Source organism: Myxine glutinosa, chromosome 6 (genome assembly GCF_964187855.1).
Source record: "Myxine glutinosa chromosome 6, kmMyxGlut1.1, whole genome shotgun sequence".
Lineage (NCBI taxonomy): Eukaryota > Metazoa > Chordata > Myxini > Myxiniformes > Myxinidae > Myxine > Myxine glutinosa.
The window spans coordinates 15,911,250-15,925,550 of NC_136266.1; the positions used below are offsets into that span (position 1 = coordinate 15,911,250).

General features: G+C 50.6%; 1 protein-coding gene across 1 annotated transcript in view; it reads right to left on the reverse strand.

Annotated features, from left to right (window-relative positions):
• CFAP69 (cilia and flagella associated protein 69) overlaps positions 1–14,301 on the reverse strand; it is a 104,088-nt gene that overhangs the window by 33,454 nt on the left and 56,333 nt on the right. The window contains exon 17 of the mRNA XM_068119291.2: positions 1,052–1,125. Coding sequence (XP_067975392.2) covers positions 1,052–1,125 — 74 coding nt within the window. The remainder of the gene's footprint in view (positions 1–1,051; positions 1,126–14,301) is intronic.

Here is a 14,301-nt window from a genome sequence, read left to right on the forward strand (position 1 = left end):
CATGCTTTACAGTTGGTATCAGGTTCTTGTGGTCAAATGCTGTCTTTGGTTTTCACCAAACATGTCTTCCGGTACTGTGGCCAAATAGCTCTACCTTTGACTCATCTGTCCAGAGCACATTGTTCCAGAAGTGCTGGTCTTTGCCGAGGTGTTCATTGGCAAACTTTAGTCTTGCCCTGATGTTCTTTCTGGACAGCAAAGGTTTCCTCCTGGCTCACCTCCCATGTAGATCAAATTTGTGCAGCCTCTTTCTAATGGTAGACTCGTGCACTTTGACATCAACCGTGGCAAGAGCTACCTGTAGGTCCCGTGATGACATTCTGGGGTTCTTAGAGACTTCTTTCAGCATCTTGCGGTCTGCTCTCGGGCTGAACTTGCTGGGGCGGCCTGGCCTGAACAAGTTGGTAGTTGTTCGGAATCTTCCCCACTTGTAGATGATCTTCCGGACAGTCGAATGATTGATTTCAAATTGTTTGGAGATCTTTTTAAATCCCTTCCCAGACTCGTAGGCATCGATAACCTTCTTTCTGAAGGCCTCAGAGAGCTCTTTTGATCTCGGCATGGTGACGCCACACACTTCAACAACAAAGAGCAAACCAAACTAAATGGCTGAGGTTTAAATAAGACAGGTTCCTCCAAGATCCTCTCTAACGATGTTCTAATCATTTGCACCTGAGCTGGTGCACCTGATTCTAATTTTAGGTATTTGAAGTAGTGATAAATGTAAGGGTGTACTTACTTTTTCCACATGCGAAATTTGCATTTATGTTTATTTAAATTATACAATGGATGACAAAATGTAAATGTTTCATGATATTTGTTATATTATATCACCTTTATCTATCAATATTGTTGAAATGAAGATCAAATAGCTATATGTTGAAATATGTTGAAAAAGTCAAAACTTTACATGGGGTGTACTTACTTTTTCACGTGACTGTATGTGGCATACAGCAGGAAAAGGGGGTCAATATCATTTTCGCAAGTATGATATGTAAATAAACGGGATCAGATGTTTTGTGACATGGATTAGAATTAAATGTGTGTTTACCTTGAAATCGAGGTATTTCGTTATCAGCACAATTGTTACACGGTCTTCAGCTGTGAGATTTGGAAGATCAAAGCCTATGGTGATAGAATGGAATTATCAAATCTTTAGGATACATACTGTATATACAAAATGCCTTGAACGAGTGAAATACGGTAACGTTAGCTCAGATTAAGCTGTTAAGAACACACTATACTCCAGTACAGTATAACGTCACATGAGATTATATGTACCATACTATAGAGTGTCACTGCTGAAGCTGCTTCTTGGTAAGGGTTATTATGGGGGGTTAGCAATTGCCTTCAAAGCAGTTAGTCTGGGGAGAGATTTGTCATTTGTTCAGGGTGCCAGCGATAGATCGCCAACTCCTCATGGACACTGTGGGATCGGTAACACCCTCCAACTAATGCTCGCAGATGGACGTCCAGTTTAATGTCAATCCGAGGGACGGCAGACACATTGATACCTCACAGAGCCTGAGTGTCACCGGGGTGGCAATTTATAGCTGGGCCAAGATTCAAACCCAGGCTAGACAGCTCAAACGCAAGTGTGCATACCTCTAGGTCTCGGCTGTTCTGCCAGCCCATAATGCCATATATATATATACTGTTGCGGATCTCCAACGTCGGCCTCCCTCTAATCAAGGGGGGATTAATCCCCTTGTCCTTTTACTGGCCGACACGATCCCGGGGCTATCACGTTCCTTCCGGTCAGCGCTGAATAGGGTGGTTGGTCGAATTGGTCCTATTACCTAAGTACCAGCGCCTTCGGGGAAGCAAGGAAATAACCCCACCCGAACCACGGCGTTAGTGGACACGCCGAGCGATTAGCGAGCCGTGATTCGGGCCGTTAACAGGTACTAAACCTGATTCGAGCGGTTGTCAATCGTGCCACGCTTACCCAATTGAGAAATCACTAAGACGATCGAATTAAGAGGAAAACAGGAAGAACAGGTAATTTATTCACACTTTGTACAAATAAGAAGAGGAAGAAAAAGAAAGAATGTACAGGGAAGAGGAAGAAGCAGATACACAGGGCAGCCTTATACAGTCTTGTACTTATCCCTGGACACGGGCCCGTTCACACTCAGACTCACTCTCAGACTCACTCACATGGGGATGTAGATGGTCGGGTTGAGGGTCCAAAGATGGCGTCCACAGCTCGTCCGGTCCCCGACTCATACCGTGCAGGCGATGGAAGACGGCAGGCAGCTCTCCGCATGGCGTAGGTGCGAGGCGGACAATTATATATCGGGGGGATCGGTAAGCGGTTAGCGGTTATGTTGGCTCATGGCCGCGTATGTGATAGGAATGCTGGCGCTTGATATTCGCTCACCGCAAGCCCAAGCCAAATTCCCAACCAGCGATCTCCAACAAGCCCTTCTTTACCGGGCGCCTTTCTCCACGAGTCCTCACAATGCGCTCTCTCCAACAAAGTCCTTTAGCACGCTCGCTCCCTTTGAGTCCTGCCGCAATGAACCTTCCCCAACGAGTCCTTTATAATGAGCGCTGCTGCGTAAGTCCTTCTCCGCGTAAGTCCTTCGCGTAAGTCCTCCAGAGGGCTTTGCGCTCGCGGTTATATAGCGCCGCTTTTGCCAGCCCTCTCGAACCTCTAGCCACACCCTTACCATGCCCCTTAGCCATGCCCACTCGAGCCCTGGTTGGTTGATGGGGTCTTACCGGCTCCGCCCTTGACGGCTGCTTGACGTGACCACACCCCCACACTTGCGCTCCGCCCCTTGTCCAGGCCTTACCTCGTGGCATTTGGCTGGTTTGAGCGAGCAACTGGCAGCTAACGCTGCCGGCCCAACGATAGGGGCAATGGGGTGCAGACAGGATGGTCGCTATGGGGCATGGGGTGCAGACTGGATAGTGAGCAATGGAGTCGGTTGGAGGGAGGCTGCAAAACGGACGGGGCCTACTCTTATTTGTTTTACACAATGCAGATGCAACTATTGGAAATGGCCTTATCCTAAACACATACTATGAAATAACTAATGTTCTAAGGTGACCTCCGTGTTGCTTGTGGCCTAACTATGGGGTGCAACCTTTAATGATGTTACCTGTGTGGGTTCTCAAAACCGCAACAACACAATATACATGCATACATATATGTATACATACATATATATATAATTATATATATATATATATATATATATATATATGTCGGATTGGGACTTAGGACTTGGGACTCAGAAGAACTCAGAAGAAAGGAGCAACGGATATATTTATTGGAACTCGAGTACTCAAGCTTGAGGACAGCAAAGTTGCATTGAAACTCACAAGGAATGACCAACAGTACAACAAGATGCTCTGAAATAATTCAATTAACATTGCTTTATATAAAGGAAAGTCAGGGGTGGAGTTAGCTCACAAGACACAGAGACAGAATGGGCTCATTGGGTCCCCCACCATAGTCCCATCCTGTTGTTCAGTTAATTAAAGGAAGTTCATCCAAGGCCAGTCATGGGTTAGCTTCTGATAAGGAGATGGTCAGCATTATGTGACAACATGTTTACAACTTTCTGTATAGCAGCTGGCTTGGGAAAGTACAAAGGGGAGTGGTCACTCGTAAAACTGTCAACTTGCAAGATAATGGCAAAAACAGGAAACAGGCAAAGAGAGATAAGAGTTGCCTTCAAGGCCTGGAAAGGGGAACTAGAGATTGCGCCCACGCAGGCCAGAGCACAAAGGCAGAGAACTCCTTATTAGGATATTACACATCCTCAATGCAGTAGAAAGAACTCAGTATCATGAAAGAGTACAGTAGCAAGTCAAAACAAAACATATAATTGGTTATACTTGGTAATTGGTAAAGCAGCAAGGATATACAAAGGGGGAGGGGCATTACAGCTCCCTACATACCGCCCTTTTGGATCTAAGATACAAAGTTATCTACGAGCCAATCAAAGGCCTTTATTTCAAACAAAAACAGAAAAATCATTCAACATATCACGCGAAGGCAGCCCCGTAAGAATGTCCCGTACCAAAGCACCACACAAACTCAGTAGGATGATTCGCGTCTGTATGTGAGTATGCAATGTAAGGCCGTAAAAGCAGAGTGATCAAATGGCACACAAAATCCACCAAAAGAGGTGGGAGAGAGAGAGTGTAACTAAACGTAACGTACCACACGAATGCAGCCCAGTGAGCATGTCCCGTACCCAGTACCGCACAACGAACCCAGCAGGCTGATCCGCGGGTGTGTGGGTGCAAGTGGGTGTAAGTGGATGTATGATGTAAGTCGGGTGTAGATGGGTGTATGAGGTGAGACCGTAGAGACATGAAGATCGAATAGCGCGCCAAATCCACAACGAAGACCTCTGGTTCCACCGGGGTCCACACCCAGGAAGATCTCCGACCCACCCTTGGTCCACAGAGGTGCAGCCGGACTCCTCCCCAACTGGAGCTCGCCCAGGCTTCCCCAAGTGAAATCCTTGTCGATCTTCAGCGCTCAATCGATATTCATGTTCATGAGGTCTCTTACGTGCTGGTGATCTGGGGAAGACACAACATCGTCAGTATCAGGTGGCTCAAACCTATGGCCATAAAATAAAGCATAACGATCCAAAGGTGGGAGAGAAACTTCCTTTGGGTCAAAGTCGAGATCGTCCGAGGCGATGCTGCTTGCTTCGCTGTTATTCAAGGGCGAATCTCCAAAACAATCAGACTCGGAACTCAGAGTATTTTCACGATCGAGTTCCTCTCCATCCGGGCTTGGGTTCACAGCTGGGTCCAAATCCCGAACTGGGTCAGTGGCGTTTGACTCTCTGTGGGCTTGTGAGACATAAAGGTGAGCTCGTGAAACATGGAGAGGCAGAGCCTGCATTGAAACATAAACATCAGCCGGGGACCCTCGCAAGTGGCCCACATCATCATTGGTAACATCAACAGTAACATTATTCTCAGGTGGCGTAGGCCTGCGGAGTGGACGGCCCATAGTCATAGCCACGGCATGGCATATCGTGAAGAAACGAGAGGAATCCTTCAGGAAATCGTCGATTTCTTCTTCCGACGTGTCGGGGCCCAGTTTAAACGGCCTTCTAGTAGCCTGAAATGCTTCGAGGTCCGCATAAGTGTACTCGACATCATTATCGGTAATATCAGCAATGGAAGAACAATCTTCGGAAGCGAAGATCTCATTGTCGCGGCCCAGGGACTCGTTCAGGTCGTCGTTCCAGGATCCGCGACTGGCAGTTGAGTTGACAGCTGGTGTGTCATCCGGACCCGCGATCCGCTGGTCGATCATCACCATGGCCTTTTCCGGTGTCGTCTTCAGTGTCCATCCTGTGGAAAACTTCCTCACACACGCAAGGACTAAAGCCTTGATTATCACACAACTAACCACGATTCCAAGGACTATTGCCAAAGCGGTTAGTACCCACTTTACAATTGTGCCTGTCCACCCTTTGAACCAGTCGGTAAGCCACTGGTGGGAGGCTTCCCGATCCAAGCGATCCCTTGTCAATGAGTGAGCGCTTTCCCTTAACGTTATAATAGCAGCACTGACACCCTGTGAGGGGTCAGGAATAAAAGTGCAACATTTACCCTCAATTATCCCACATACCCCTCCTCGTTCTGCCAATAGCATATCTAATGCAACCCTATTTTGCATAACCATTGTACGCAGATGGACAACTGTGTCCAACATTTCGTCGTGTGCTGTAGCGGTGGCGTTGGCCACAGTTTCTAAGATTAACGCAATTTTGTCAATGCGGTAACTGTTCATGACCGTCCCAGCCCATGGGAAGAAGAAGCTAACGGCTTTCTCCCAATCAGCGCCGTGTAAAGTAGTGGTGTCGTCGTTGTGCCAATAGGTGCTTCGTTGTGTCCTTATGAGTGCGGTGGTATTATGCAAGTGCTGTCGCATTTCCATCTCTGGGAAAACTGATCCTAAATAGCAAATTCCTCCCCAATTATCAGGTAAATACGGGTAAGCTTTATTCCCGCATACAAACATGGTCCCGTGCGGGGCCACTAAATGGGTGGTCATGCAAGTGAGAAGACCTGGGATAGTGTTTGTCCCGTTTTCCCCTTTCCATGCCAACTGGAGGTGTGTGAGGTTATGCAAGGGCGAGCTTGTAACGTTCACTAGGAGCGTGTGTTTCCCTTTTCTCGGGTCCGCGGGAAGGGTATCTCTACACACGGATTTGCCTACCATTACTTGGCCCTTTCCTTCTAAGCAGAGGGCCCCCCATGCCGGCTTGACCCAAACCGGCGCCGGACGTTCCTCAAAGTGTCGGGACAGGATGGGAGGGGAGTACTGGAAAACTCGTTTACACGCGGTTTCATCAGAACCTTGGCTTGTCAGAGTTGTACTAATGCATTTGGTATCTAGTGGCTTCGAGCACAAATCATTGAGTGATAGGGGTAACACTACCATTGGTATGCCTGCTGTGCTGGTGCGGGGAAGGTGCATACACATCCAACACTGTGTCCTATTCTGTACTGTGGCCATATGCCGTGCGACCTTCCAGTATGTGTTCTCCTCTGGCTTCCTTCTTACTTCCTGGGCAGGAGGGGGTTTAATGACGTAGGCGGCACAACTAGGCCGGAATTGGTGTTGGGTATCTCCCCTCTTTTTGTTCCTTCTAATCAGCGTGCGCGGGGGCCATATTCCACATTCAAGTATTATCGTGGTGTGTGGGCCGACGAGGGCATGCGACAGTAGGAGAGTAGTATTGTCGATGCCCGTGCCCCATTGATATCCTGCGGCGGCGTGACTATTCACGGTCCCAGTAAACCTTCCATTTTCCACCTGTCTAACTTTAGTTAAGACTATGCGTGGGGTTGTCATGCGTGCCTGTGGTGTCCCATTGTGTACCACCATGGCTTCCATCCATCTTACAGATAACCACTTGAAATGTGTCTCCAACTCACAGCAATGTACTACTATCCCCTGTCCCCGGGGAGCCGTTATGTATTTGACGGAGTAAAGTTTAAATAACGTGTAGTTGTCGTGTCCTGGGTATTTGGGGAGATCCTCTCTCAGTGGGTTAAACTGCAGAAGCCTATCCTTGGCGGGGTTTGTTAGGCAGCTGCCCAGAATTCCCATCATCATGACCGTCATCGCCGCCCTTAGGAGACTGTGGTGCCCTAGACGGTGCATTGTCTTCAGCGGTGTGAGGTGTGGTGTCTGCAGCAATGTGAGGTGCGGTGTCTTGTGTGGCTTGTGGTGCGGGGATGGACAACTTACAATGGGTGGCGTGGATCCACGAAGGTTTACCCTCGCAGAAGACTGCCGTCGGTGTGACCAGTAGCACCTGGAATGGTCCCTTCCACCGTGGCTCCAAAGCAGCCTTGCGGGTGAAGTGCTTCACGAGCACCCAGTCGCCGGCCTGAAAGTTGTGGATGGCGTGGCCTATTGGTTCAGGCAGCGCCTCTCGTACTCGAGCATGGATGCTGCGTGCCACATTCGACAAGCCTATGCAAAATCTCAAAAGCATGTCATCCATTACTGGCAAAGCAAGGGTGGACATGTCTGTTGGTGCTGAAACGGGCAAGCTCATAGGTCGTCCCATTAATATTTCGTGGGGGGAAAGGCCCGTAGTGCGACCCGGGGTGGAACGAATGCTCATCAATGCAAGCGGAAGAGCCTCTGGCCACCTCAAGCCTGTGTCTGCGCAAAGTTTCGCTAGTTTATTCTTTAAAGTCTTGTTCGTTCGTTCCACAAGTCCTGAGGACTGTGGGTGGTAGACGCAATGGAAGGATTGTTTAACGCCCAACGCCTTCAGGATGCCCTTAACCACCTGCGCCGTGAAATGGCCTCCTTGATCTGACGAAATTATCTGGGGAATGCCAAATCTGCACATAAAATCCCGCACGAGGCGCTTCACTACTGTCGGAGCATCGGATTTGACGCATGGGTATGCTTCGACCCATTTGGTGAACGTATCTACGATTACCAACACATAGCGAAACGACATGCTTGGTTCCAATTCTGTAAAATCGAACTCAATAGTTGCGAACGGCCCACTTGGCGGGGGCCGTCCCCCATCATGTGCATGTCTCGGCGGCGCCCCTCTATTGTGTTGCTGGCAGACCACACACGATCGGCACACTTCGGATACAATCCGTGACAGTCCTGGCGCTGCCCAAGTGTAGTCTATCTGTCCCATCACCCCCCTCTGGCACACATGACCATTCTGATGAGCCATGCGTGCCAGCCAAGGCAGTAAAGCCTGGGGTGCTATAGGTTTTTCATCAAGGGTCCACATTTCCCCTGGCCCAGGGCGTATCGCTCCTCGTTTGAGCCAGACCTCGTGTTCGGCCGTCGGTGCAGCATTTTGCAAATTTATGATATCGTCCTTAGTTGGTGTGGCGGGTGGTCCCGCAGTCGGTATGTCAGCAATCTGTGCGGCTGTCTTCTGTGCTCGTGTCACCATCGGCATGTTGCGTTCTATCTGTTGGTTGGCGGCCTTTCCTGCCGCCTCGTCCGCCCTTGCGTTGCCCCGGGCAACGTCAGTGTCCGCCCTTTGGTGGCCACGACACTTAATTACCGCGATAGCGCGGGGAAGTAAAATGCTTCGGAGGAGCCCTTCTACCAACGCGCCATTCTTTATCACTGAACCGGCAGATGTGAGAAACCCTCTCATCTTCCAGATGGCTCCTTTATCGTGGACTACGCCATGAGCGTAGGCCGAATCTGTGTAAATGTTGACGGCAAGGCCTTCCGCCAAGCTGCACGCTCTGGTCAAGGCGCACAGCTCCGCCTGCTGTGCGGAAAATGTAGGTGGAAGACGCCCGCTCTCTACCGTTTCGCTATCCGAGCACACGGCGTACCCGGACAACAGAGACCCGTCCCATGCGCGCCTAGCTGATCCATCGACATAATATATACAGTCGGGGTATTCTAAGGGATTGTCCTTTAAATCCGATCGCACCGTGGAGACTAGCTGCACAACGTCGGAGCACACATGAGGTTCGCCCTCCTCAGGAGTGGGCATCAGTGAGGCTGGGTTGAGCGTCGTGCAACGTTCGATCGTGATGTTGGCTGCAGTGATCAGTGCGGATTCGTATTGCATTAATCTAGTGTTAGACAAATGCTGTGTGCTTCGCTGTAACAACAGCGAAGTGACGCAATGCGGTACTCGTAGCGTTACTGGGTGTCCCATAACAATGTCCGCTGTTCTTTCTACTGCGTACCTGGCCGCTGCCACGGCTTGCAAGCACACCGGAAACCCTTGTTCGACCGGGTCTAACTTTTTACTAAAGTAGGCCACCGGCCGCTCCTTATCCCCATGGGTCTGTGTCAAAACTGACTGGGCGAAACCTCCCACGGCGTGAGTGTAAAGGGTAAATGGTTTCGCATAATCCGGGAGTCCTAATGACGGTGCCGTAACCAGCGCCTGTTTCAGCCCGTCAAAACATCGCCTCAATTCATCCGTCCATATCAATAGGTCCGGGGCATTTGATTTGGTCGCCTCGTACAGTGGTTTAGCCAGCAGCGCAAAATCAAGTATCCAAGTGCGGCAATATCCCGTCATACCTAGGAAGCGCAGCATTTGTCGTTGCCAGCGAGGGCGAGGCAGCTCCATGATAGCGGTCACCCGTCCAGCATCCAATTCTCGTTTTCCATGCGAAATGGCGTGTCCCAAGTAAGTTACAACCTGCCGCACAAACTGAAGTTTTGGTCTGCCTACTTTGTGGCCTTTGGCCGCCAAGGCCTTTAATAGGGCCAAAGAATCCATTTCGCACGCCTCCTTTGAAGGGGAGCAAATCAACAAATCGTCAACGTATTGCAGCAACACTGACCCTCCCTTCAATTCCACATCCGCCAGGTCGCGGTGCAGCGCCCGGGAAAACAGAGTGGGGCTATCTGAAAACCCCTGAGGTAGTACTGTCCAAGTATACTGGCGCCCCCTATGGGTGAAAGCGAATAAGTATTGTGACTCAGGCGCGATGGGCACAGAGAAAAACGCAGAACAAAGGTCGATGACCGTGAAGTATGTTGCGTCCGGTGGAATTGACATCATGAGGGTTTCTCCGTTTGGAACTAGTGGGTGTATGCCCTGTATCACCTTGTTCACCTCCCTTAAATCCTGTACAAACCTCCATTTGTCCTTTGACGGCTTTTTAACTGGCAAAATTGGTGTATTACATGGGCTGTTAGTTTCCACGATAATCTTCTGTTCCACTAGGGATTGAATCACTGGTGCTATGCCTACGTCGGCCTCAGGTCGTAGCTTATACTGTTTTACATTTGGCAAGCGCATCCCCGGCTGCACAGCTATCACTAGAGGTTCGGCGTCTCGCATCCGTCCAACCTCACCGTCGCTTTTGGGCCATAAATTGTCTGGCACCTCCGCTAGGAGGTAATCTGACTCACCCGGGTCCGTCAGCACTGCCCTCATGGCATAGGTGCCCTTAGGAGGCAACTCTGTTGCTTCGAACGTTCCATCCCTCCGTTGTGTCTTGAAGTCAATTGAGAACCCTTCGCCATTTTGGAGCCGTTTCAAAGTCCAACGGCCCTTCTTACTCCGATAACCTTGTAGGGGAACTTCACGTAACCTCCCTACCATCCAACCTACACTTTCCGGCGGCCACCCCTTGGCAGTAGTGAGGGTAACATGGGCGGCCGCTCCTTCGGGGTATCGGGTCAATGCACGCTGACTCGAGGTTAGGACTGCCTCGATTCCTATTCCCTCGCGGCCGATCCACATCCGTGACAAGTGTAGAGGCGTGCGCTCGCCCAGCTTTTCCTTAACCTTTTCTCGATAATTCTCGTCGTCGCCCGTTGCATCATAGTACGCAGTGCAATGGGGTGGACTATCCCTTAAGGTTTTTATCGAAATTTCGTGCAGTTGTAGCCAATCTCGCAGAACTGCGTTGTCCAAACACACATTATCTATGATATGCGTCCAGGTAGCCAGAGCCCCTTCATCCATGCGCCACCAATACACGGTGGGGCCGGGCCGAGACAATGCCGTCATTACCAAGTCGCGTTTAGATTCCGCGACGTCTACGAAAACTCCCTCCTCGGTACATGAGATCTGACAGCCCAAACGGCACAATAAATCCCGTCCCAGCAAATTCGTCGGGGCGGTAGTGGTCATCAAAAAAGCGTGTTTAGCCTCCAGCGGGCCGCATGTTACTCGCACTTCCTCCGAAATAGGAAGCGCTTGGGGTAAACCCGAAACACCCAGTATTTGAACGTTCCTGGCCGTAGGGCGCAAAGAGGGCAATTGCCCCTTGTTAATTGTGCTGCGAGTCGCGCCCGTATCTACGAGAAATTCTAATTGTCTTCCCTCCACGTCCAACATCATGGTTGGTTCCTCTGCCGGTGTCATGGTCAAGAGAGGACACTCCTTGGGCGACTCGCCAGCGTCCCGTCAATAGGCCCCTCTATTGTATTGGGGCTGAAACCCCTTACGAGCCTTTGGGCAATCACGTATCCAGTGTCCCATCTGCTTGCAATAATGGCACGGTTCCTGCGGAACCGGTGGTGCGGAGGGCATAGGTCGTCCCTCTACAGCGCCCCTTCCGCCCTGCCGGCGTTCTGGCGGCCCCCAATGTGACTGGTTCACTGGTTGCCACTGCGGCGGACCCCGAGGCGGGGCCCAGTTCCCCCTTGGTCCGTTCTGCATCCCACTATTGGGGGGTGGTCCGGGGTTTTGGAGAAGGGGTCTTGGTGGATACCAATTTTGGGGAGGGGGCCCTTGCACAGTCCAAGTTTGAGGGTTTTGAGGAGGAGGGGGAAGAGGGGGTGGTATTGTCCATTGTTGTTTCACCTCGTTCATATTAATTAGTCCAAAATCTTCCTCAGTACAACCGTCGCAGTTCTCATTTTCATTGTGGATCCACTCTCCGTTGGGGAATTGGCCCTTATAGAAAAGAGGATAACAACTCCTCCTATGTTCCTCTGGACCTCGAACAGGTCCCCACTTCTGGCACTGTTCGTGTATGTAGTTCTGACTCTGATCCCCCTTTTTATTCTGATTAAATTGAGCCCGTTTCTCTTGGACAAACATTTGCAATATTTCCTCCTTAATATCCTTCTTCTCCTCTAGGGAGGAGCCCGGGCATTGTTCCAGTTTGTCGCATAATTCGTTGGTTGTCATTCCCTTCCAGCCGAAGAGGACGGTCTGTACCTGTTTCTTTAACACCGGCCGAAGCCCCTCGATTAGATATTGATTTACCAATGGTTGGGGTAGCCCTCCCAGCTGCATCGGACCCAGTCCTCCCCAGCGCGCAATGGCCTTTTCCAACCTTTCTCGGTACTCTCCAATTGGTTCTCCTGCCTTTTGTTTTATGGCCCCGATCTTTCCCCAATCCGGACCTCCTGCTGGCAACAGCGCCTGCTCAATAGAATCTAGCAGCAGGACCTTTTGAGCATCCCATTGCGCTTGTGTTAACAGGGGGTTTGCACCAGCCCTTGGGTCTGCCACCGGCCAGTGTGCTCTTTGTCTAGCCCTTTCCCATACCTTGGGTGGGAGCACGGACACTCCCATATGGGTTATGTCTCGATAGTCGCACTCGCCATCCAAAACCCAATTCGACATGGTCGGCACTATCTGCCGTGGATCCTCAATAAGCAAATGTTGAATCCCTGCCCGCATTACAGTTAAAGAGGATTCTTTCCATGGTACTCTTTCCCGAACCCCATGACCTGCTGCGTCAACCCCGATAACTTGTACAGGGCACAATGTTTTCCTTTCCTCTATTTCCTGACATTCCGATGGGGTAGTTTGTGAGGTCCTTTTCCCCTTACAACCTACCAGTGAGGGGTATAACCCATCCGGTCCTATCGGTGGCGGGAACCCTGCGATGTCGGTCCCGTCATCTATTCCGTTAGCCCCGAGTTGTGCAAACGGCCTTCCCTGGCTCGGGTGGTTCTGGGGTATCTGGGGCGCGATGGTAGCGGGGTTATAGGGAGGTGGTAGCGGGGGCGCAGAAAGGATAGGTGGTGCCTGAAACCCCGGGACAGAGCTTAGGACTGGGGCTGGGGAGGGTAGATTGGTCACTGCCTCCCCTCTCGCGGGGTCTGGGTTTTCAACGAGCGGCATCAGTCGCGCGTTGGCCTGCCTCTCTATTTCCTTAAGCGCTTCATCCTGCTCTTTATTCGCCTGTTTCCTCAGACCCTTGAGTTTTGTTACCTCACCGGCCAAGCTGGCCTGTTTCGACTTTGCGTGTCGCTTCATCGCTTCTTCCTTCCACCAGCCAAAGACTTTCCAATAGTCAGGCGGAAAGTGTTTCGTGGCCTGTTCGAACTTTTCTAATGTCTCATACAACACGTCCAATTTTTCCAGCGCAAAAGACCCTCCTTCGGGCCACGGTTCTCCTAAATCCTTCGTCAATGCAACCCATGACTTCCCTGGTCTCACAGCAGCATAGCCATACCTCTTAAACATAAAAAAATGCTGGGGTATGTCTAAGCGGTTCACCTGCCTTTACTGTCTTATTACCCATACTGTTACCCATCCTAGGAAAATTTTAGTTTACCGACGTAGCCTTGTACTCGTGAGGATCGCCCGCCTCGCGTTTACAGCCGTCTACCTAACTCTGAGAGGCTCGCAGCCTCGTACCCGTGAGGTTCGCCCGCCTCGCGTGGTACGGCCGCGCTACCTACTCTCCTGAGAGGCTCGCCCGCCTACACAGCCGTCTATCCTACCCTTACTGCACTTTCCTGGCGTCCTACGCCCGTATAATAGTTCTGATCTTACTTAAAATCCCAACGTCTCCCGGGTAGGCCTCGGATCGGGACGCCGCCCTTATCCTTACCCTTACAACCCAGAGATCTATTACCCCTTAACCTCAGGCGCCCAACGTGGGGCACTTCTCCTTACGTAACGTTACCCTAACGAGTCCATAAACAATCAGTTGCTCCAGGACCCAAGCGGTCCGTAATTAAATTTAGGTTCGTGGAACAGGTATGAGCAGGGAACGGAACGTACGGCGACCGAGCAAGAGAGAGTGGGTTACAATTTGGACTGACCCCCGGGCTAAAAAGGAAAAAACAAAAGAAAACCACAGCTCACCTGACCCGGATCAATTGCCAGCTGGTCTCTCACCACTCCCTTGCCTGGGACCGCGTCCCGGACTGCCCAGACTGATCCCACCGCTGCCACCAGTTGTCGGATTGGGACTTAGGACTTGGGACTCAGAAGAACTCAGAAGAAAGGAGCAACGGATATATTTATTGGAACTCGAGTACTCAAGCTTGAGGACAGCAAAGTTGCATTGAAACTCACAAGGAATGACCAACAGTACAACAAGATGCTCTGAAATAATTCAATTAACATTGCTTTATAT